A 21,552-nucleotide genomic window follows, 5' to 3' on the forward strand; every position below is an offset into this window, starting at 1 on the left:
GCAACACTTCAATTCCGAATACCCCAATTAATCATCATTACTGTCAATTTAGTTTATAAAATAAAACCAGGACCACTAGCATACCACAAACTTAGCAAAAACTAAGGAAGGAAAGTATTCAAATTTTTTTGGCAGGGAGGGGCCAGAACAAGACACACACACAAGTAACAGCATGAATGTTACTCCCTCATGCACGGATTACAGTAACGTGCTATAATCTGTTTGCCTTTGTTTTCAGTAACAGTATTTGGAGGCACAGCAACGCAGCATTCCTGATGTCTCAAACTTGAAAGCACCTCCTGTCCCAACCTACAGCCATCAGCACTTTGAAGACACTCACAGACTCCCTTACACTTCTGTACATCAGAATACTGCAGCAAATCCCCTTCCAAGCTTTGATTCCATTATTCTGTTAAACATGTCAATAAACACCAATGTCTGTTCTCTGATGGGGGTACGTGTTCTAATAGCAAGTCTCCTAAATACATCATCACAGTTACCTAGAAATTCCATTTGCTCTGTGATTCTCATTAGATATGAAAGCTGCAGCTTTAATAATTTACCTTTTAAACTGAGTCTGGGTTTTTTTCTGAGAGAGTCTGGCTTAGCAGCAACGGGCTCTCTGACTAATGCACCAGTCCCAGTGCTCAGCCCTCCCAAGGGGGATCTCCAAACACGTATACTTGCTGAGATGGAAAATTAAACCTCTGACTCCAGCTGACACCAGCTTCCATTACCCTAAATAAAAACTACCTTCTTAGGGCCCAAGCAACTGGGAAGGGCCATTTCCCACACTGCCAGGCTTGGAAAACAGCATGTACACAAACTGAGAAGAACAGCCTTGATCATATTAGTATCTACACTGCAGCCATGCCCAGGGGCTGGATTAGGGTAAGGGTCTGGTTGTGTTTGGTGCTACGGCAGATGCAGGTGCAAGCCCTGCTCTCATGAACACTGATCACCCAGCTAGCCCTCTGTTGATATCCTGTCCCTTTCCCCCATTAATGGCTGATCATTTCCATTTGTCACCTCCCTACCACTCTTGCACACCCTGCTCCTTTCACATTTTTAACATCACTGGGAGGTTTACAGTTGTGGATCTAAGACAAGGCCCTGTATGTTCTCTGCACCCAGCTTTTGTGTTGCAGTGGCCAGCTGTGCAGCAGGGAGGGCAGAGCTGTGGCAAGGAGAGTGTCCTGAGCAGGTTCCAGTCACTGGTGTGGGGGAGAGAAGGATCAGGAGCAGGGAGCCCCAGCGGCACCAGCACCCATCACCACGGGAGCTGGGCACCCCCGGGGCTGGCCAGAGCACGACCGGGCCGCCCAAAGGCCTCCTGGACGCTTCCAACGCGCTAAGACTCTCTGTACGGTTGGCATGTGCAAAATGAAGTTTTGGAGCCTCTTTAAGGATTTACGGGCAAAGTGACAGCTCCTTATTCAGTCCTACTGAAATAGATGAACGGCTTTAGATGAAACTTTCAACAACTAATGACAGCGAAGTTAGCCAGAGGCAAAAACCTGGCGCAAAGAAGCTCAGCCTAAATGATTAAAATTGGCAAAGTTATAAGACGGTAAAGAGACACTTTTAAAAGGGGAAGTTTTGGATGACCTTAGTGCTATGCACTGCAGCTTGTGGTGTCTGTAATAGGGTATTTCCAGAGCATCCCAGTGTCTTCCAGTAGTGCATTAAGCAATGTAAGTAACATCTGTCACAAGGTTCATTTTCCCTCTCATCTCTTCCCTGGAGGGAAATTCCCTCATTTCTTAACCCCTGCTGGACCCCTACTCAATAACATTCATTACCTCAAGAGGAAAAGTAAAAGTCTATCAAAAAGAAAAAAAGAAAAAGAAAAATAAAAGAGAGATAATACATCTAAGATTCTCGTCTGCTTTGGTGACATTTTTAGTCTATTTTGCCAAGAAAAACAGTAATTTCTTTTAGATTTCTTTACATGATATTTAAGCATTGGAAAGACAAATTAAAATTACTGAGCTATTTTTCCTTCACCCATGATTATGCAGAAATATATCAGCAAAATGGAACAAGAACATCTGCCTGGGATTATTTATTATACAGTAAGGCATTTATTTTTTGTTCACTTTACCAGGAACAGTGTCCCTGTTATGGCTGGTCAGCTGTGTCCTAAGAGCTTTCAGGGAAGGATTAAACTGTCATTTGTTTTATTTCCTTTCACGAAATAACTATCCTAACAGGGCTAAGGCAACACTTGGATATTGCTGGACGTGGTACCTTAAGGCGGCATGAAAAGGAGTAACTGGATTTTCCCTGGAGCTGAAGCAAAGCAGCGAACAGTCTGAGCATTTGGTTTTGTTCTTTTTACTCCTTACACTCAGTAACATGCCTTATCACTACTGAAGTGTTCCGACTAGAAACTGCACAGATTAGGCAATCTCTACGCCATGCTTAGGCACAAATGGAATTATCTCTGGAATGGAATTATTTATTTTAAATCCGATTCATTCATTACATTTATCCAATATGCTTTGGGTTTAAGCATGAAGGAAGACACATGCCACGTCCTCCAGGCGGTAAGGGTTTACCATCCCTTAGCCATTGATTCGCAGCCCCACACACAGAACATCAGCCCCACTCTCACGAGGACCACGGCGGCATGTGGCATCCCTTCCCCACCTACAATTCCACGAGTGGGTCTAAAGACTTCTAGCACTTCTTCCCTGGAAAGGAGGAGGAAAATAAGCCGCCTGATTCTGAGAAAGATAATCTGTGCCCTCAGTAAGAGCAAACATGTGGGAAAACTATTTGCTAGAAGAATGTACCTTGCGGCTATTGCCAAAGGTTTTGATGGGTGGCTCTGCACTTTGGATAGCTTTATGGCTGCAGTGGAAATTGCTCATAATGAATGATAACATCTCCATTTTTCTAACACTTCTTGTCTAGAAATCAAAAACACTTTCCAAAGAAAGGGCCAGTTTTTGACTGCCTGATGCTAGCAGCTCCTCATGCCACACTTTCACAGACCAATTATTTTGGAGCAGCTTGGTAGTCAAAACTCTCTGGCAGTTGCTATGCTTTAAGCGACAACTGAGCTCTCTAAAAAATGTGACCAACACAGCATTTAATCGCTGAAGTGCACCTGCCCTGCGGTGGAAGGACACACCTTGGAGCCAGGACCAGCGCCCTGCAGAACCGCACAGGGACAATTCCGCCAAGGAGGGCGAGCCCTGCTCTTGAAACACAATATTTATAGGGATCAAATAATGGCTTTTCACAAGGTCTTGGCTTCAAGGACCATCCATAACACTGCACTGAATTCCATTATCACCTTTAATAGGGAGAAAGAGCTGAACCCTCTGGAGTGAATGGGAGTTAAAGAGACAGGAATGAGCCATCAACTACAGCTCCGGAGGCTGCTCTGTTCTGACACAGAAAGCAGCATTATTGCAGAAGAACTAAAATGCTGACATATATAGGACATTAAACATTTATAATAGTTACAATAAGAAGAAACCAATAAATAATACCCATTCTTCCCTAAAAGACAAGTCTGCCAGTGCGAGAATGGTGAAGGCAGGAGTGCGTGCTCACACAGCTGCAGTGGGACAGGGAGGACGCGTGCAGGAGGGAGGAGGCACATCCCTGTGAAACCTGTGGGACAACTCCACAGTCGGCTATAAGCACAGCAGCTCCTATAGCTCTGCTGGCGCTCTCTTCTCGGCCTGCAAAGCTGGCATGGCCGTGGTTGGAGGACAGAGTGCAAGATCAGCCTAACTCACCCTCAGTCTTTACCTTCCCTAACATCCCACTACCATACTGCCAGCAGGGAATCCAGACATGAAAACTGAACTGAGATTTGGAGTCACAGTACAGACTGAAATTCACAGTTATACAGAAAAACATTTGGCTATCTGCTTTGAACTGAGAACACCTCTTTTTAGAGAGGATTGGGGTTTTCAAGTGCTAGGAGCAAGACCTGGGAATATGAAGGAGTTAAAATCACTTCCTTTTTAATTGCTACTCTGCAGCCTTTTCCGCCGACTTTGAGAAAAGCTTTGAGCTTTCTATATCCACAGAAGTCTAAAATAGACTTTATTTTACTAGGGAAACAAGACAATTCCTAGTATTCTTGCAATGACGTGTGCTCAGGGGAAGCTCAGAGAAGATGAAACCTCTTTCTGAGAAGCAGCTGGCTTAACACTGGCAGGGCCAACGTCAGACTTTGATTTCTTTTGCTGACGTGCAGCAGTGAGTCCATTCGTCTGCTTCTCTCCTGTCCTTCTAGGAATGTGCTTAGACACACTTGTGGGAGTTTTGGGCTTTTAAATCTGTGCCTGAAATGTCCCAACGGTTCCCTAACTTGTTTATTCCTATCAGGTCCTTAACCTCAGTTTTCTTGGGAAATCCTAGTACAGAACACATCTAAGAACTGAAGAGGTTCCCCCCCCCGAAAACTGAACTTTCTTCAAATGATTGAGATTCTTAGATTTACAATTCTTGCGTTTAGGCTGAAATTACAAGCTAATAACAACAACCATGTCATAAAGTCTGGATGAAAGGTTTTGACCATAGTTTTGATCATGGGGAAAGTACATTCCAACACAGTGCTTCTGAGGTCACACAGGAAAGAAAGAGCTGAAAACAGCACAGGAGAAAACATGTTTTTCTCTCCAAAATGCAAGCAAAACAGTAACACATCTCAATTATAGAAAGAAACTTATTTTCTGCACAAAATACAATTTGCTCTTTTCAACAGGCTCCAGCTGTGGTAGGCTGAGTAAAGGTGTAACACATGAAGGTAATTATGGCTTATATTTTAGGAATGTACATGATTTTTATGGATTAGATTGATGAGAAATTCATTTGCACACTTTGAACTGCCAGTAGCATTTTTGTTGTGGAATATCCTTTGAATAATTCCTTTGCCAAAAGCATGGCCATCTATTCATTAGAAATGGAACGTCACTCTGGGACACCCAAGCTTCTAAATTAATGGTATATCAATAAATAAAGGTGGTATAAATTCATCATACTGATTCTCCAATTCATCATCCTCTAAGCTAAAACATATCATTCCTCTCTAATTTCAATTCCCAGGCATGCCATCCTCTTAATCTTAATTATAAATGGTCTGCCACTTATCAAGTAATTCTCTGTGTACTGCACAATCCTTACCCTTAATTGCACAAATATTTTATTTTTGGAACAACATGGCTCAGCAACAAGCTTCATTTTTCTTTTCATGACTCAGTCTCTATTAAAGCAAAGCGTTTATAAAAGCTCTGGGCGCATGGAGAGAAAATTAGTTGCTCCTCCGTGGCTAACAGTTTTTAGCTAATCACAATGCGGCTCCACATCACTCCGAGCAAAGCGGTGATTAAAACTGAGCCTACAACAAAGCAACATTGTGCACAGCGATGACGCGCTGCAGTCAAAAACGTCTCCCCTCTTGTTATGATTGGTATTCCCCAGATGTTTGACTTTGAGCTCCAGCTTGGCAGGCGAGGCTTTGTGGCTGCGATTCAAGTCCCAGGCTTGAGCAGCTCCAGTGTTTATTCTCATAATTTACACTTTGTGACGGCTTATGGACAGTTATGTACTTGGTTTCAGAGCCACCACTTCAAACCAAGGGCCTGTATGGAGAGTTAGTGGTAAATGCTTCCCAATTCCAGCACTGGCAGGAGGCCCCAAATGACTAAATGGCTTCTCAAAGCAAACAAGCCAATATAAAAGAACAACTTGATTTAAAACAATTTGAAAATGCCTGAAATCTTACTTACTAGGAAGTCTTCTTCACAGTACACCTTGCCATTGACATTGTAGAACGCTTTTCCTCGTAGTCTTCTCCCTGTTAAAATACGGTACTGTCAGAATTTGGTGTTCCACCCCCAAACCCAGTCGTTCAGGATGCAAAGCGAAAAGCCCACCCTGCTGTGCCTGTCCATGTGGCCCACCCCTGGCTCCTCTCCAGAGGATCCACCCAGAGACACGGCTGAGGGTTAGGTTCTGCCTTCACAAATTCCCTATCAACTAAAATTTACTCCTAAGTGCAGGAACCCAGTTCCTGAAAATTTGAAATCTAAGCCCCAAAATTATTATTCTGAGGGGAAACGCTCATTTGCAAATTGAGACAGTTTTCTTAGCAGATGAAATCCCAGCAGGCATACATCCCCTGCACTCAACATCTGCGATGTGTTTGTCTCTGAAGGACCAAGCAAGGGATACTGCATATAGATGTTCCTGTCACCTTTAAAAATATTAATACACGGATCAATGCCACAGCAGCTACCCCCACAGCTGCCTGCAATGCTAAAGCAGTACAAGGCACACATGACAGACAGAAGGGCAGGAAAATCACACTGAAAACAAGAGATTTCATTTTCAAGTTTGAACATTTGCCATTTCATTAGTGCTTGCGGAACTCTACTGACAGAGCCTGTGATCATCATTAACCGATGGCTCCTTTTACTGCTAAGAAATGCAGAGTAGACTCCAGAGAGTCCCAACTCAAAGGATTAAAACCAGGAATTCAGAAACCACTGAGCCCAACCAGTTTTCAGATACAGCAGATCAGATCAGATCAGTCTTACACCAGAGCTGCTCCATTGGAAGCAACACCATTTTATCAGTGTAAAAGCAGAGAGGGAGAAGGGAAACCACACTCATCCTGACTCATTCCCAGTCTGTGCCAGGGTCACGCTGGCCAAAGCTCCCAAACATTCGGGTGCCCGGCAAGCCATTTGCAGCCTTGGCAAGCAGGTGGCACGGTGCCTACGAGGGGCTGCATTAGCAGTGACACAGAGCAAGGAGGGGGCAAGAGGCTCTGCATTTACAGGTCAACAGATGACCCCTCCCAGGTCACTGCCAAAGCTTTTACTCTACAGAAGAAGCCTGGACATCTCTCAGCGAGGCAGAGTAGCAGCTCCACCATAAACGCGGCCGATCTTTGCGGAGGGTTTGACTCTGCGGGCCAGCGCGCTGAGCCAGCTGGCCAAGCACAGATGGGCAGGAGCGCTCTCCACAGTTTCCATAAACAATGTTGAGGAAAATATGATTAATTTTCAGTGCTTGAAAGCGCCTTTTACATGTTGCCACTGTGATCCGATCCTGGGAAAGTGTGTGGCACAAAGACGTTGGGATCTGGGCTGATGCTTTTGGGAAATCACATGCTGCATGTGGTTGTCTGGCGGTTTTACTGTCGTGGCCGAGGGAAATGCTTCTTTTGTGTGCACATTCTTGGGCTGTCGATCTCACAGGCTGCTGTCTCCATACTGCTGGTAGGTGGAGTCAGCTCTTGTTTGTCTTTCTAGATGCCTGGTGGCTCTGGTGGGGACCAGGAGCCTGGTGGTATGGGCAACACACTGAGACTGTTCATCTCCTCCGAGACTCTTCAGTAAAACCAGTCTATCCTTCCTACACATCACTGAAGCAAAGCACAGGGCTGGGACGGCAGTGAGGGGGTCAGGGGGCCTCTCTTGACTACTGCAGAAGCAACCACCTCTAGCTCTTCCCTCCTGCTTCTCCAAGCTGTCTGTAAACCTCTCCAGTGAAAGGTAAAGAGTAAATGGAAGTGCAGAAAGAAAAGAAGCCATAATGGCTTTTTAAAGGACATGTTGGCTCTTCCAGACCCAGCCTTAATATATGACTTGTTAGATGGTGGAAATGAAGTGGCTGCACTCAGGACAGGGACTTGCCTTGGACGTGTTGATGCAGCCCTTCTACCTTGCTCACACAGACATTGCTGGTGGAGAGCTGGAACGTTTGTTTCAGGTGGAGAAGCCCTGGCCATCACCCTCACCACACCCCCATTGTGGTTAGAAACAGCAGAGATAATTACGGACAAATCCTGAACTCCATCGCTGGAAGGATCTCTGCAGGAAAGGAAGGCCCTAATTTGTGGAGGCATCAGCACGTCCCACGGCACTGCAGAAGGTGCACGAGGACCCGCACAGCCTGCTTTGTATCCCAGTGTGCAGAGCCTGGAAGTGCTCAGGTTGACAGAAATGTCCCTAATTCCGCTCCTGTTGTTTCCTTAGCACAGCATTACTGGAAGAAGCCCATGGAGTCAGACCTCTCCCAGACTAGGAAGGAGTGGGAAGCCTACAACCCAGAGAAAACTAGGCAGACCCGATAGTTTGGACTGGCTCTCAAAGATGCTTATCAGATGTGTTTGGCAGCTGATTGCCCTGTGACATGAAACCACCTCACCCCACCCCAGCAAAGCTGCGAGCTGCCATCTCAGCCACTGCACAACTGGTGAGCCCCGGCCCGTGCCACAGCGCGCTCTGCACGGCCCCGCCTGCGAGCACAGACCGCGGGCTGCCCCTCCACACAGCGACGGGGTAAAACAGCTCTATTCTACATGGCACTCACACAGCAACACTTCAGCAGTGAGGAAAAATACTATTTTCCCCATTTTACAGCTGTAAAAAACAAGCCACCTAACAGGGAACCGACTTGCCTAAACTCACAAAGCAGGCAAGTAGCTTGCTCACATGATAATTACAATTATTAGCAATAATTAATAAGATAGGTCTTTTACCTTAGAAGAATTTCATTCAAGGATCATACAATAATTATCACATAAACAAGAAACAGCAGGTTATCATACAAACAGCCATGGCTGCACTATATTGGCTTGTACATACTGCATTTTAGAAATAAAAGCAAGAACGTCCATTCTATTTGCCCTCCAGAAGAGTTTCCTTAATGACAGCATTGAACACAGTCAAACAGCAAACTCTGCAAGTGCCTGGGCAACGTGCAATCAAGAGGGAGGTGCAGGCAGTTGCAGCCCAGGGGGGAGAAAGCCCAAGGAGATGCAGGTTGGCACTTCCAAAGCCTCAGGGTCAGGTACCCGCCTCGAGCTTCATGTGCTGGACAAGGCGGTTTCACATCTTGAGGTCCTGGAGTAACTCTGGGGCCTGCACAACACCAGCCTGTCCTGTGTAGCTGTAACCTATTATTGTCAATCAGGCAGAGATTATAAGTTAAAAAAAAAAAACAACGAATGCCGCTTCAGCCAGCTGAGTCAAGCGCCTGGCCAGCTAGAAAAGGTAATATCATCCTGCCCACTGGCAGCAGAACCTGCTGCCTGGCTTTCCTTTGAATGATTGAGTATAGCCAAGCCTGGGTTACTATTTGCTTTCATAATATGGAAACAAAAAAGTCAAGAGTTTCTGACAAAACTTGATGCAACTTGCCGATAGCTCATTATAATAACAATGAGCAGTTATAATGAGCAGCCTAGCACAGAGTTCACCAGTTCGGGCTTTCACACTGTGCTCCTTTCCTCCTCCTGCTGGATACCCACCTTGGCACGTCCGCCCTGTCAGACCAGTTTTCAACAGCAGCGAGGCAGAGGCTCGGTTTCACACCCGGCCAGAGGAGCAGCAGGTCGGCCGGGAACTCGGGGGGACAGGGCAGAAGCCACCCGGCCTGCACCCACGTGCACTAACACCAGCTTTCATAGGGAGGCACTTTTCTCCCTGAGTGCTCCTCAGAGCCTTGTCTTACTGTAGAAAATAAAGCTCATATGCTCACAGTGACAACGGATGCTTGTTGCAAGTGGCTTTTACATTTCTTGACTGGCACCCACACATTTGAGGGGTAGCAAGCACCAGGATAAGGGGATTCCACCACCTCCGGTGGGAGGCAGAGACCTTGCAAATGCTCCAGCAAGGAGTGCAAAGTTTCATGCTGATATTCTAGAAGTTAATAAAATGCAAGCTACAAATTACTCCTATCGCAAGGAACGATCACAACTGGTGTTTGTAACCAACGTGACAAACATCCAAAAGAAAGCAGGCTTTTGGAGCTTTAAAAAATATATAAAATAACAATCAGCTCTAGGCTTTTAATATCAGTTTTCACATTTAACCAGTATATGAATCTCTGGTATTTAAATGTGTCTATCAGCTACTTCCTGCACAGTTTTTCTCCCCTATGTTTTGCAAACTAAAAGGAAGGAACAGGAAAGCTGTTGCTTTAGCAAAAGGACTGAACTCAAAAACTTGGGCTTGTAAAAGGCAAAATGACCCGTAGTTGACACATGCTGTCCACAACTATTCTCTCCAGTCTCCACAACACTTCACTGCTTAGTGAAAACACATCAACCAAGAAGCCAAGATGGGGCAAAGCTTTTTCCAATGCTGTTTCAAAAGCTGCTCCAGGCCCTCATGGAACAAAATGTGAATCAGACCGGGCTTTACAGTCTTGAGGAGGTGCTCTGAAAGAGCACTGAAAATGTCCTGTCCCATCCATACTAGCCCAGAAAGCATCTTCAGAGCCCTCCCTGCCAGCAGTGGGTATTTGCCTAAAGGGAGGTGAGTTTATCAAGTCTCAGCCTTCAGTGGTAGTTCTTCCATCTCACATGGGATGATGCAACCCCACCGGGGGTCTGCCACCCCCTCACCTTTGTAAGACAAGAGAGAGCAGTGTCTCACTGTCACAGCATGGTTATTAGACCTAATTACTGTTTGCACTGTGCTTTGAAGTTGAAAAGTGCCAAGCATTATTATAATATTTTAAGTACTTTGATGATTAAAAACACCCAACTGTTGGGTAATAATCATGATTTACTAGCATTGTAGTGTAAGCAAGTTCATGAGAGAAGCCTGCATTGTCTCAGTGTCTGACGCTACTTAAAAACAAACAGCTCCCCTCTGACATAATGGGAATGCTGCAGCCCCAGCCTCGCCTCTCAGATAACGCCTGGCGCATCCCTGAGACTACCAGCAGGCTGAGAAAATACACCAGCATACCTCCTCACCATCACGATCTCTCTTGTGATATCTCGCGATATATGTGCCCCTTCTCATAACTTCATGTGGGAAAGTGTCAGCGCTAGATGGAATAAAGCGTGAGATGACTAATAATGTTCTTGTTATTTCTAAAATTACAGCTGTGTGCAACAACAGGATTGCATTTTAGTAAGAAAATGTAATTAAAATGTCCCTGTATGCAGTGCAGTCGAACAGTTCAGCAGTTCAGGTATCACTGCTAAAGATAAGAAATTCGTTAAAGCAGAGATAATTAAAAGCCTGCACAGCCCAAGCTATTCTCACCGAGTATTATTCAAGTACCTGCTATTCCTGTTGGCTGGGGACATGCCCGGGTAGGTCTGACCACACACAAGCACAGACCTCAGCTCTGTTGCTGCTCCTCCCGTGGGGACACGGGCCCGGCAGGAGCCCCCGCACGGGCAGCCAGCGAGGCGCGGGCAGCGGCAGGACCAGGTGGGATGGCTCTGTCTGCCCTGCTATGGAGGCTTGCTCAAGCCCCTGGCACGGCCACGCGCTGCTCCTGCTGGGAGGCGGCACCACACACTCCTGGCTTGTCCCACAGCAGCAATACAAATGCACAGCATCCTTCTTTAACAGGGAAAAACGCATATCGCATTGCTTCTTTCATTGGGGTTTCTTCCTCTTCCCATTTTATGAACTGTCAGTTCTAAGGCTGAACAGGACACTCGGTGAGAATCTCAGCGCTCTGGAAGCTTTGGTCCATGAGTCGCACAGCTTTCAGACCCTGGCTCTTCATGCCTGAATGACCGAAGAACTGTCCATGTTTTAGATGGCAATGCTAAACATGGACCTAATTGCTTGTTAACTGCTTCAGACACCATCTCTGCAGTGACTGATGTGGCACCAGCATCGTTACCAGTCTCATGTTAGCACCTCAAGTGACAGTCTCTCAAACTAGTCAGACTAAAGTGACATGCAAACATACACGCAGGATTAATATGCAACAACATTTGTTCAAGTATTTTCCAGCTACCGTAATAAGGAAGGAAAATTGCCATGTATTGCCCCAAAGCCCTGCACAAGTGGATCCAGACACAAGGTGGCCTGGGCCAAGTAAACGTACCAAGTGCCCGCCACCCACCTGCGGCCACATTCTCCGTTGTTGCTCAACAGAACAACATAACATAACATAAACATAAACTTTACCAGACCAAACCTGGTAATTTTGTTTTGCAAAAGCCCCCGGCATAGGTCTGGGGCTGCTCTGATCAGAGCCCGTCTTGCAGTGGCCATCCATGAGCTGCCCACGCTCCCGAATGCACACAGCACCCAAACACGCTTGTACACCCCATGTGCCACCCTTGGGCTGTGGCCCATGGCCAAGCCCACGCCGGGGCAGCTGGTGCCCAAGTCATCTCCTGTATGGTCTGCGGCCACCATCGCGGCAGCACGGGGCAGCACGATGGGAACCACCATCCAAAGCCTTAAACTAAACTCTGGCACGGATGCTGCAGCTTTTCTTACGGTGCAAGGAGCGAGCCGCCCTCTGAAGAGTGTCTGTGTGCTCTCCAAGTACACATTCTAACGACTGAGAAACTGGGACCAACATAATGCAAAAGCTGAAGGGCGAATGAAACATCCAAAACCCAATCTGTTCTCTGCAAACCCCCAGGCTGGACAAATACTATTTCTGAAAAATGGAAGCTAAACTTTTACGTTGCCAGATGATCCCAGGAGCTGAAACTTCAAGAGAAATAATAAGTTCTATGAACATGGAATAAATCATTGAAAATACTAAGTAATAACAATGCACCTCTGCTACCTCCTCTACCAGTCATCTCAAAACTGATGCGGAATTTCACCCAGGAGATGTTTTCTTTCACTTGTAGCAGAGGTTCATCTGCCCAGGAATTAAAGATGTGCCAAAAGAAACAAAAGCTTGCCATACTTTTTCTTTGTTGCTGTTTCTCCGTTACTCACATGTGAGTTTGGGCCTGCAGTTCTCCATCCCTCCCTCTGACTTATGAGGTTTTCTTTGCACGAGGTTTCTGTCACTCCCACCCACTTGAGAGCAGGAAGCACCAAGGCTGCCTTAGCCCCTGAGTAACTGTTAATGAATTTTTTCTCCTCCATCTCCTACAGAGAGCTCACACAAAGCCACCAAGCAACGCGAGCACAACCTCTTTGTGACAGGGTCCTGCGCTGGAGCTGCAGCTTCTGTGGTGGGTGCTGGGGCAGCGCAGGGTCTGGGTGGCAGAAGGGGCTTCGAGGAGGAGGATGAGGAGGATGGTGCTGCAGCCCCAGCCCCTGGGCTCCCAGAAACCTCCATCCCCCACCGACACTGCCTCATCCGCTCCTCACAATGCTCAACTGCTCAGGCTTTGTGAAAGGAGGAGTGAATTTCTAGGGCTTTCAGGGTTTTTAAGATAGAAAAAAAAAAAAAAAAGAAAAAAATCAATGCCAAATTCCTTTGAATAGAAGATACTGCATGTTGGCAGAAGCCACTTTTCACAGACTCCAGCCGTTTGAAATCTGAAACACTAAAAAGTGGCTACTGTGGATGTGATGTATTCTTCTTTTCAAAGCAATCTGGCACACAATTTTGCTCCCCTGTTTCAGGACCCAATCCTGCATTCCTTTCACGCTCAGACTCCCATTGACTTTAAGGAATGCAGGATTGGATCCTAAATGTGTGCTCTACTCACACAATAGCTCCTCATGGTTACGATCTATTGAGAAAGGCACACTTTAAAAACCATTTGGAATTGCAGGCTCATCCACCAGGCCAGAATGCCTGTAAAGATCTTCCATTATTTCAGGAAAAATGCTCCAGTGTGTGAATTACACACACACACTTTCGTGGTTTCAAGCTGCAGGCACAGCTTAACTTGAGATGCATCAAAATATTTTGAGCATTGGTGTGATGGCTCATAAAGGAATCCAGTGTAATTTTAGGTTTTGGGGAAAAAACAAACCAAACCAAACTTGAAATGAAACAAAAAAACACATGCACAAAGAAAAAACCCCAAACGCACCACACACACACACAAAAACAAACTCTGGGGAAAGAAAATAAAAAAGCCACCAAAGCAAACGCAGAAGCAGCTGAATCTTTAGGACGGTTTTTCAGAGAACTTTTGTAAAAGCCTCTAAAAGACCTGCACCAGCTAAGACAAAACAGAGCCTTGCACTGCTAGTTTTGAGGATGCTGTATATTGAGTTACGAGGCTATTACCATGCAAATCTCAAATGTACAAGCTTTTTACTTGGCCATAAACACAAAACAGTATACATTGTCCTTTCAGAAGAAAAGGTTTGCTGCTAAAATAGCAGAAGCCCTACGTAAATAACCAACATTCTTTCTGCCTGAGGTCACTGACTTGGCCTATTCAATTCCGGGCTAGTCTGGGATTTGACAATCTAAGCAGGGGAGAGGCCCTTTCCTTTTTTTCAAAAGAATGCTGGGATTTTATTTGAAATTTAAACTCTTGCAAACAAAAGGTGGCATCGTATGCTAGAGGCCTATGAAGGTGGAGTACAGGATGTGTATTGTTTTCTCCCTTTACATAGATTCTTTCAGGAAAGAGTATTCAGAGTCTGTGAACAAATTCTAATCAAATATTATCATCAGGTAGGCAGACATAGCGAGATATGAACGAAAACTTAAGAGGTCAGGAGATTTACTTTTTAAAACTATCGATGCAGGAAAAGCGCAATTTTTAAAAAAATATAATTTAAATTATAATTTAAACCAAATTATTTTTAAAATCTAAATTGAAAATTCCTCTGTAGTTTAAGTTCCTATAATAATTCATATTTGTACATCGAAAAAGAGCTTTTCAGTGCAAATTAACTATGGCTACAAAGTCAGTATTCATTCCCACTCTATCTCTGGCTGATCTGTCCTGGTGAGGCAGACGGCCATTAACTGTTTTTCCTCCCGATTCCTGTTGCCCAGCTCTTCCTTGGAGTCTCACAAAAGCCCACTCTCGTATAACACAACTATCATTTCCACTCCGGGGCTGTTGCCCAGGCCCTGCACTGCTCCGTGTCCTGGGCCACCTCTCCAGCAGATGCAGCTTCTGCCACACGGACGTGCTGGTACCACACACCTCCCACCACACACCTGTCCTAAGCTAATTTGCAGCTGGTGTGAATCGTGACAACGCCGCTGAATTCATCACAATTTACACAAGCTCTGGACCTGCCCCAAGGTACTATCTTTGACAGAAGAAAGTCAATCTTTGCTATGCACTCATTAACGTGTGGTAAAAAACAGATGAAAACAAGGCAGTTTATCATTTTGATATGCTTGCAGCTCAGGGTAAACTCTCGATTCTCCTCGGCATTTTACCTTAACACCCCATGATGTCGGAATGAAAAACTTCATTATCTTCCTCAGGATTTTGCCTCATGTCAGCTACTGCACTGAAGGAAAGACCTTTCTATCCAGGAAGTACGCCTTTGCTGCCAAAAAAACTTGCATTTCTGCACTGAGACAGGCAACGTAACTTGCTCTGACCACTCTGCATCATTTGCCAGCACCAAAGCCAGCAAGCCCCAGGCTGGGTGGAGAGGACATGGAGGGAACATTTCTGCCCCAACCTAACTGCATGACTTAAACTGTCAGTCTCCAGCAGGACTGTGTAGACAGATAGCTAATATCTTTTGTTACTTTGCTGGAAAACCCCACCTTTCTTGGCAGGGTATCCATAATCTCCATGCCATGTTTACTCTAGTGTGGAATTCTCACTTCCTTTCTCTCTCCTCCTGCTCTTCAGTCAGGTTATTTAACCAAAAGGTTACTTAATGCTGCAGGAACAAGAAGATCTCTGACCTCTGGTTCTCGGGCAAAGTGTTCCTGTGCAGACCATATCACAAACTTCGCAGATACTTTCAAGCTTCCATATAATTTGCAAAAGTTAAAATTGGCAGATGTTTCCTTTCTCTCCCGCTTAGGTATTTATTCTATCCCCTACCACCCATCATTTTTAGGGTTAAGGCATAAATTATTTCCATGGACCTCCAAAAGAAGGACTTATATTGAAAAAGAGTTTGTAAAAACATAACCCAAGCATACATTTAAAAACAGAAATACCACAGCCTGCATTGATCTAATAGCTATTTTGAGCCTATATTTTAAAATATATCTTAAAATATTTTTCTTAATAAGCTAGCAAGCAGACACACTAACAGGGACAAGTAATAAAGCTCCAAATGTACTTCAATTAAGATTCTTTTTTTCAGGGCTGCGTTTTCAAATGCAAAAAAAAGTGAAGAACAATGGCAAAGCAATGCAGACCACTGGATAAAAACCATGAGAGGCCTCCCCACCGCTCAGCAAGCTGGGAGGGATGGGGATATAGCTCTTCCCCCAAGGTAGCTTCCACTGTGGGAAGCTTTCACGGTTCCATCACAGACCCTGCTTGTTATCAGCAAAGAATTACACTTTTCCAGCTGCTGCCTGTAAGCCAGGATTTAAAAGAGTACTTGTCTTATCACACTACCCCAGGGCCCTAGTGCTGGCCCATTCTATGGCAAAATAAATCCCTCCCCACACTGCAGCCTATTCCAGCCCTGGCTCCGCAGGACAAAACCTTTCTGAGCAGCTGTGCTGGCTGCTGCCCGTGCAACATGCTGGGTGGTTTTCATCAAGCTCCAGTAAGAACCACCATACTGGCGGCAACAAGGATCCATCTAGGGCCGCGTCCTCTCTCTGTCTCTGGCCAAGACTGGAAGCTCAATGGGAAAGAGCATTAGAAATGGGGCTCACACAGGCTGCTGTGTTCCCAAGAATAACCTCTCAGCTTCCAGCAGCCAGCACTTAAGGCTTTCCTGCACCGGGGGTTGCATCATAACTATTATGTTTAATGGCCTCCCTGGACCAATCCTTCTTTAATTTGTCTGATTCCTCTATGAGATCATCTATAGTTTTGGCCTCCACGCTGTCCCTATGGCAAGTTCCACAATTTCATTATGCATTGTATGAAGCGCTCCCTTTTGTTTTAAACCTCTGCTGATCCCAAGCTTCTGTTGCATCCTAAAGAACAAAACAGCCTCTACAGCCATCACCACTAGATTAGGGAAGAGCTTTGTAAGCTGAAGCCTGAAACCTGGGTCTTCAGCTGCCACCTGGAAATGAACAGCATGCAGATCAGAAGCACAACAGGTATTTTTATCTAGCAGCTTTTTGAGAGTCTGCTCAGGTCCTCTTTGTACGATAGAGAAGCAGACACGTAGGGGTGGAACAGATAACCCCCACTCAAAAAGTTCACCCTCTGTGGGTGAGCTCCCTGCAGGAGACACGACCAAGCCACTGAGTTCTGTACTGCCTGAAGTTAATGAGCAGCCTTCACGAGGCCATCATACACACAGGAGATAACTGCTATGGGAATACACCCAGAAGAAGTCACTGTATTCCAGGAAGGAAGGACGGATGGACGTCCCTACTGCCATCTGGACATCATTTAGGACAGGGCAAGAACCTACCAGAGACTTCACCTGATAAACTTAACTACTAAAGTTATAAACTTGTTGAACTAAGGGCACTGCAGACCCCTCACCATTGCTGCCAGGTTCTTTCTTGCAAGTCATTATTCTCTTCTTCATTCAAGTACAGCCTCAGCTAAAAATCATAGCTTAGCCTGGCTCTGAAGCAGATGATCAGAGATCTGACCAAGAGCTGGAAAGGCAAGTTGGATCGCTGAATGTCATCTCTGCACAGAGTGAACTGCAGCATCACCTTCTCTCCTAGTATTTTATACATAAAAGCATGTTCAGCAAAAGGAGTGGACACAGCCCAATCCTGTGGCAACATGCAGGAGAGCCTCAAGGGAGATGAGCAATTTCCCTCAACTATCTTCTGTGCTGCCTCAGAAAAACAAGAATGGATTTGTACATGAACAGTTTCCTTTCTTCCTCCCAGTAGCATCGTATGCGTCAGCACCTCAGTGTGAGCAGTATATTTTGCTGTAAATAAAATAAAACTGAAAAACTGTAATTGTATTGAATTACTGAAATGAAATGGGGCTTGCTCAGCCAATTAGAAACATAATCAGAAATCAGCCACCCAAAATGGCTTGTCCTTGATGTTTTGTGGTGGACTGACCACAGCTTCCTGCACCATGTCACAGCAGAACTAAAACCACAAGCAGCTTCCAAGACAGAGAGCTGAATAGGTAGGACTCCCGACAGTACACTCCTTTTTGCACTCAGGTACAATAAGGATATTGTTCCTTTAATGCTCAGCTTTCCTTTTAAGAAGTATGTGAGATTTCAGCCAATTCTCCCCAACAATTAGTTCAGGCTGAATGTAGTTAACTCAGGATTCAGCTGGAAAGAGCCCAAGTAGATGCAATCAATTTTGCACTAAATCCACTTCCTTCCTCTCTTCCCTACCCAGCGCGAGGCATCAGCTCGCCACTGCATTCAGTGGTGACTAACACAACTAAAGGCTCTGCCTTCAGCCAGGCTCATATCAGACTTGGTTATTCCTTCTTTTGAATTTGTTTTCTGTTTTCACATACCCTGTTCACTAGCCAACATTTGGGCTAAGTGGAAAAACAGCTATACAGCAAACCACAAACACCAAATGCATTGGCTGCTCTAAACCCCAAAGTTAATAGTTCAAAACTGCACAGAATCAGCTGTAGAATTTCACTGACAAAGAACAACCTTCCCCTTTGCACATATTTAACTGGAACCTCCTTGAGGTTTCAATGTGCAGGTACTGTACGTTTGCAACTGTCAGCACCCATGCTATGCCATCTCTATGTGTAACAACAAATTATCTTCACCATCATCATCTAAACACCACAGTAGTTCTGAGATACTGCTGCTGGCCGCCTCACTTGGACCAACCTCATGCAGCACAGACTGAAAAAGAACAGTTGTAACAACAGGGATGATTTGCTACTAGAATTTAATGAGGATAATAAAAAAATAACATCTGTTCAAAGTCAAGTCTTAGAAAACATGATATCTGGCTCTCACCTACATGCATTCTTAAAAGTTTAAGTAGATGATTTCCATCCTCATTTCCCCAAGCATATACATTCTCCTTTGTTAAATAACTTGTCGAAACAGCAAAGCAATTCCTGGTGGCTGTGTATTCTTTAGGCTGTCTTCCTCTAGAATAGCAGTCTCCACACTTTTTTGACTGTGCTCTCCTACCAATGAAAATGTTTGAGCATGCACCCCAATACATGCATATTTATTCATAAATTAGATACATCTACTACTTATTTTCTTCTCTCACCCTAATGGATCATCTTGAGCACCCTCTGGGGTGTGTGTACCCCACTTTGGAGACTGCTGCTTGAGAGAACACTGGACTGTTAATACTGATTCACCAAATTGTTTCCATAGGTCTGAATTTACACTGTTGTGGCTCCTAAAGTCGATAATCTACTGACTCAGTCAAGTTACTTGCATTATTTCCAGGAAAAGTTTTGCAGGGAACACAGTTGGAAGAATGACAGTGTAGAGCACCCAGGCAGCCAGCTAAGTGACTGAGGTTCTGTGACTATATCCAATTTAATGTTAGGACATATCACACTTGTGTTTTACAACACATTGATAGACAGCCATTGAGACACAGCAGCCAGTAATCAAAAATGATTGCTAAACCCATTCCTGCTTTTAAATATGCATTAAATCAGATGCCTTTCACTCTGCACAGGTACAATTAAAGAGCAGCTGTATTCTGCATGCACAGGGGCACCCATGCCAGCTGAGCCGGCTGTGCTGTCTGAAGCCAGCAGCCACTGCTGATTCTATTTCTTCTTACAGGAGATACTTTAAAAGTTTCTCTCCTCCACTTCTTTGCCTGTTTCTTGCCTGGCTTATAATTCACTTTTATTACTACTATTCCAAACGCAGTGCAAGTTCACAGAAGCGTGGCAAACAAAGAGTAAAGGCTTGACGGTTTTAGGCAAGAAGGTGACAGGAATGTTTGGCAAAACCACTCAGCAGAAGATGCTTTGAGAGTGTAAGCAACAGGTACTGACTCCAGCAGGCTTCCACATCCCTCTAGTCATGTCATGCACAAACTAAAACTTCAATGCAAACATACTGACCCACATCTTTGCGTGTCACTCAGCTTTGTGGGACACGGCATGGAGGCTTTGCCACTTCAGCTTGCAGGGTGGTCGTTTCATCACCCAGGAACAACAATTTTGCTGGTGAAATGCTGAAGCACCTGAGCCCCCACTACCCCAAAATGATGGTAGGAGGTTATTCTGGCTCAGACTCACAGGACATATACCTGCCCTCAAGTACTAAACATCCACGGGAAGAGGAGTGAGGGGACCAAGTGTTCAGCAAATGCTCAGTGCTGTTCCCCAAAAGAACCTCTCCTCACTCCTTGCATGCCCTGAGCCTGCTGGGACATTAAGGGCTGGCAAGGAACACAGGACTATACCTGAAGTTATTACACTCCTGCTTTATCCACCACTTTAAGAAAATATTTCTCACTAATTTATTTGAATGTTGAGCCAGGAGAGCTGGTGAGCTCTCACAGGAGGGCGGATCATCAAGAGAATGTAATTGTTTAAGGGACAGCACAGAGCATCTGCGTATCGGGTACCAGCCCCAGCCAGGCTGCTTTCATCCCCTGCAGCCCAGCACCGATTTCCAGACACACACCAACACTACAGCATATCACATTAACTCTGCTGGCTGCCAAAGTGCGCTGCCGGCGCTCAATCAGATACCGGTCTTGTGAACTGCCAAATGGAGCCAATAATCCTATAAATGGAGGAGTACTGAATACAGACTGGACACTGGCCATCAGGGAGGCCACAGTGGGGTTTTGCTTCAGGTTTGTTTTTAGAAAGTATTTACTGTGCCTAATTCAAGACTGTGGGATCAAGTTTGCAAGCATGAAGATTTCCTGTTTTTATTTGTGTCAGTTCAATGCAGGGCACCCACATATAAGTTTCATGCTGGTAAAATATTAGGAGTTTCTCAGTAAAACCATAAAATAATTTCTTGCTATTTCTAGGACAGTGTTCATAAACAAAGCTATATTGCAAAATCACCTGGTTCTTATACCAGCAGAGGGAACAGGCTCCTGCTGCCCAGCCAGAAGCTCATGCCGCTTTCCATGAAGTCAAGAAAACTTTGACACTAACTGAAACTGGATTTGGCCATGAGTGATGATAAATCTAAAAAGTCCCAGTAGAAGTTCTGGTCAAAGGCGGGATTCTCAGGAAATGAGATATTTATTGAAAGGGGAAAAAATGCTTTCTGGCTAAGATCAAATTTACTAAGTTTCTTCCTGTGCTGTGTTTTGAGGGAGAGAGGCAGAGAAGATTGGTTGGTAACAAGAGCTCTTCCCTACCTGGGTCAAAACCAAGCTAAAATTTCCTGAGAAGTCCAGGGTAGGAGAAAACATCCACTGCTGGCAAATAACTGTGGAAAGTCACCTGTAGAAGTCAATTTACCAGAATCAAGCTGCTCACTGTATAACAGTAAGTTCATAAGAAAGCAAAACATTCAGCTCATGTCAAATACCAGAGGTCAGCAAAGCACTTTCCTTAGTGTTTAAGGACAGCCCACCACAGCTACAATCGGCCAATCCTCCCGAGTCCCGTCATTTAAATGAGAAAAAATTTATGGTTGTTTATGTAGGCTTCATGCCAAGCCTGTTTCCCTGATAAGCTTCTCTGGTGCATTTGTGTCTCACATCCGATTTAGAGCCCTCTGAATACTGGAGACAGCATTCCTTGGATACTTAAAATAAATTAAAAACACAATGTTGGGCTTGGACAGAGGAATGGGAACGTTATTCACGTGGCCCAGGCACTAAGGGCTCTGGGGAGCTGTGCTG

At 45.1% G+C, this 21,552-nt stretch overlaps 1 protein-coding gene across 2 annotated transcripts in view; it reads right to left on the reverse strand.

Moving 5' to 3' along the window:
- Positions 1-21,552, reverse strand: part of WTIP (WT1 interacting protein) — an 82,839-nt gene that overhangs the window by 18,134 nt on the left and 43,153 nt on the right. For both annotated transcript variants that reach the window (XM_082063117.1, XM_082063116.1), the window contains exon 3: positions 5,757-5,824. In XM_082063117.1, coding sequence (XP_081919243.1) covers positions 5,757-5,824 — 68 coding nt within the window. The remainder of the gene's footprint in view (positions 1-5,756; positions 5,825-21,552) is intronic.

The sequence above is a fragment of the Streptopelia decaocto genome (genome assembly GCF_964273445.1).
Source record: "Streptopelia decaocto genome assembly, chromosome: 11".
Lineage (NCBI taxonomy): Eukaryota > Metazoa > Chordata > Aves > Columbiformes > Columbidae > Streptopelia > Streptopelia decaocto.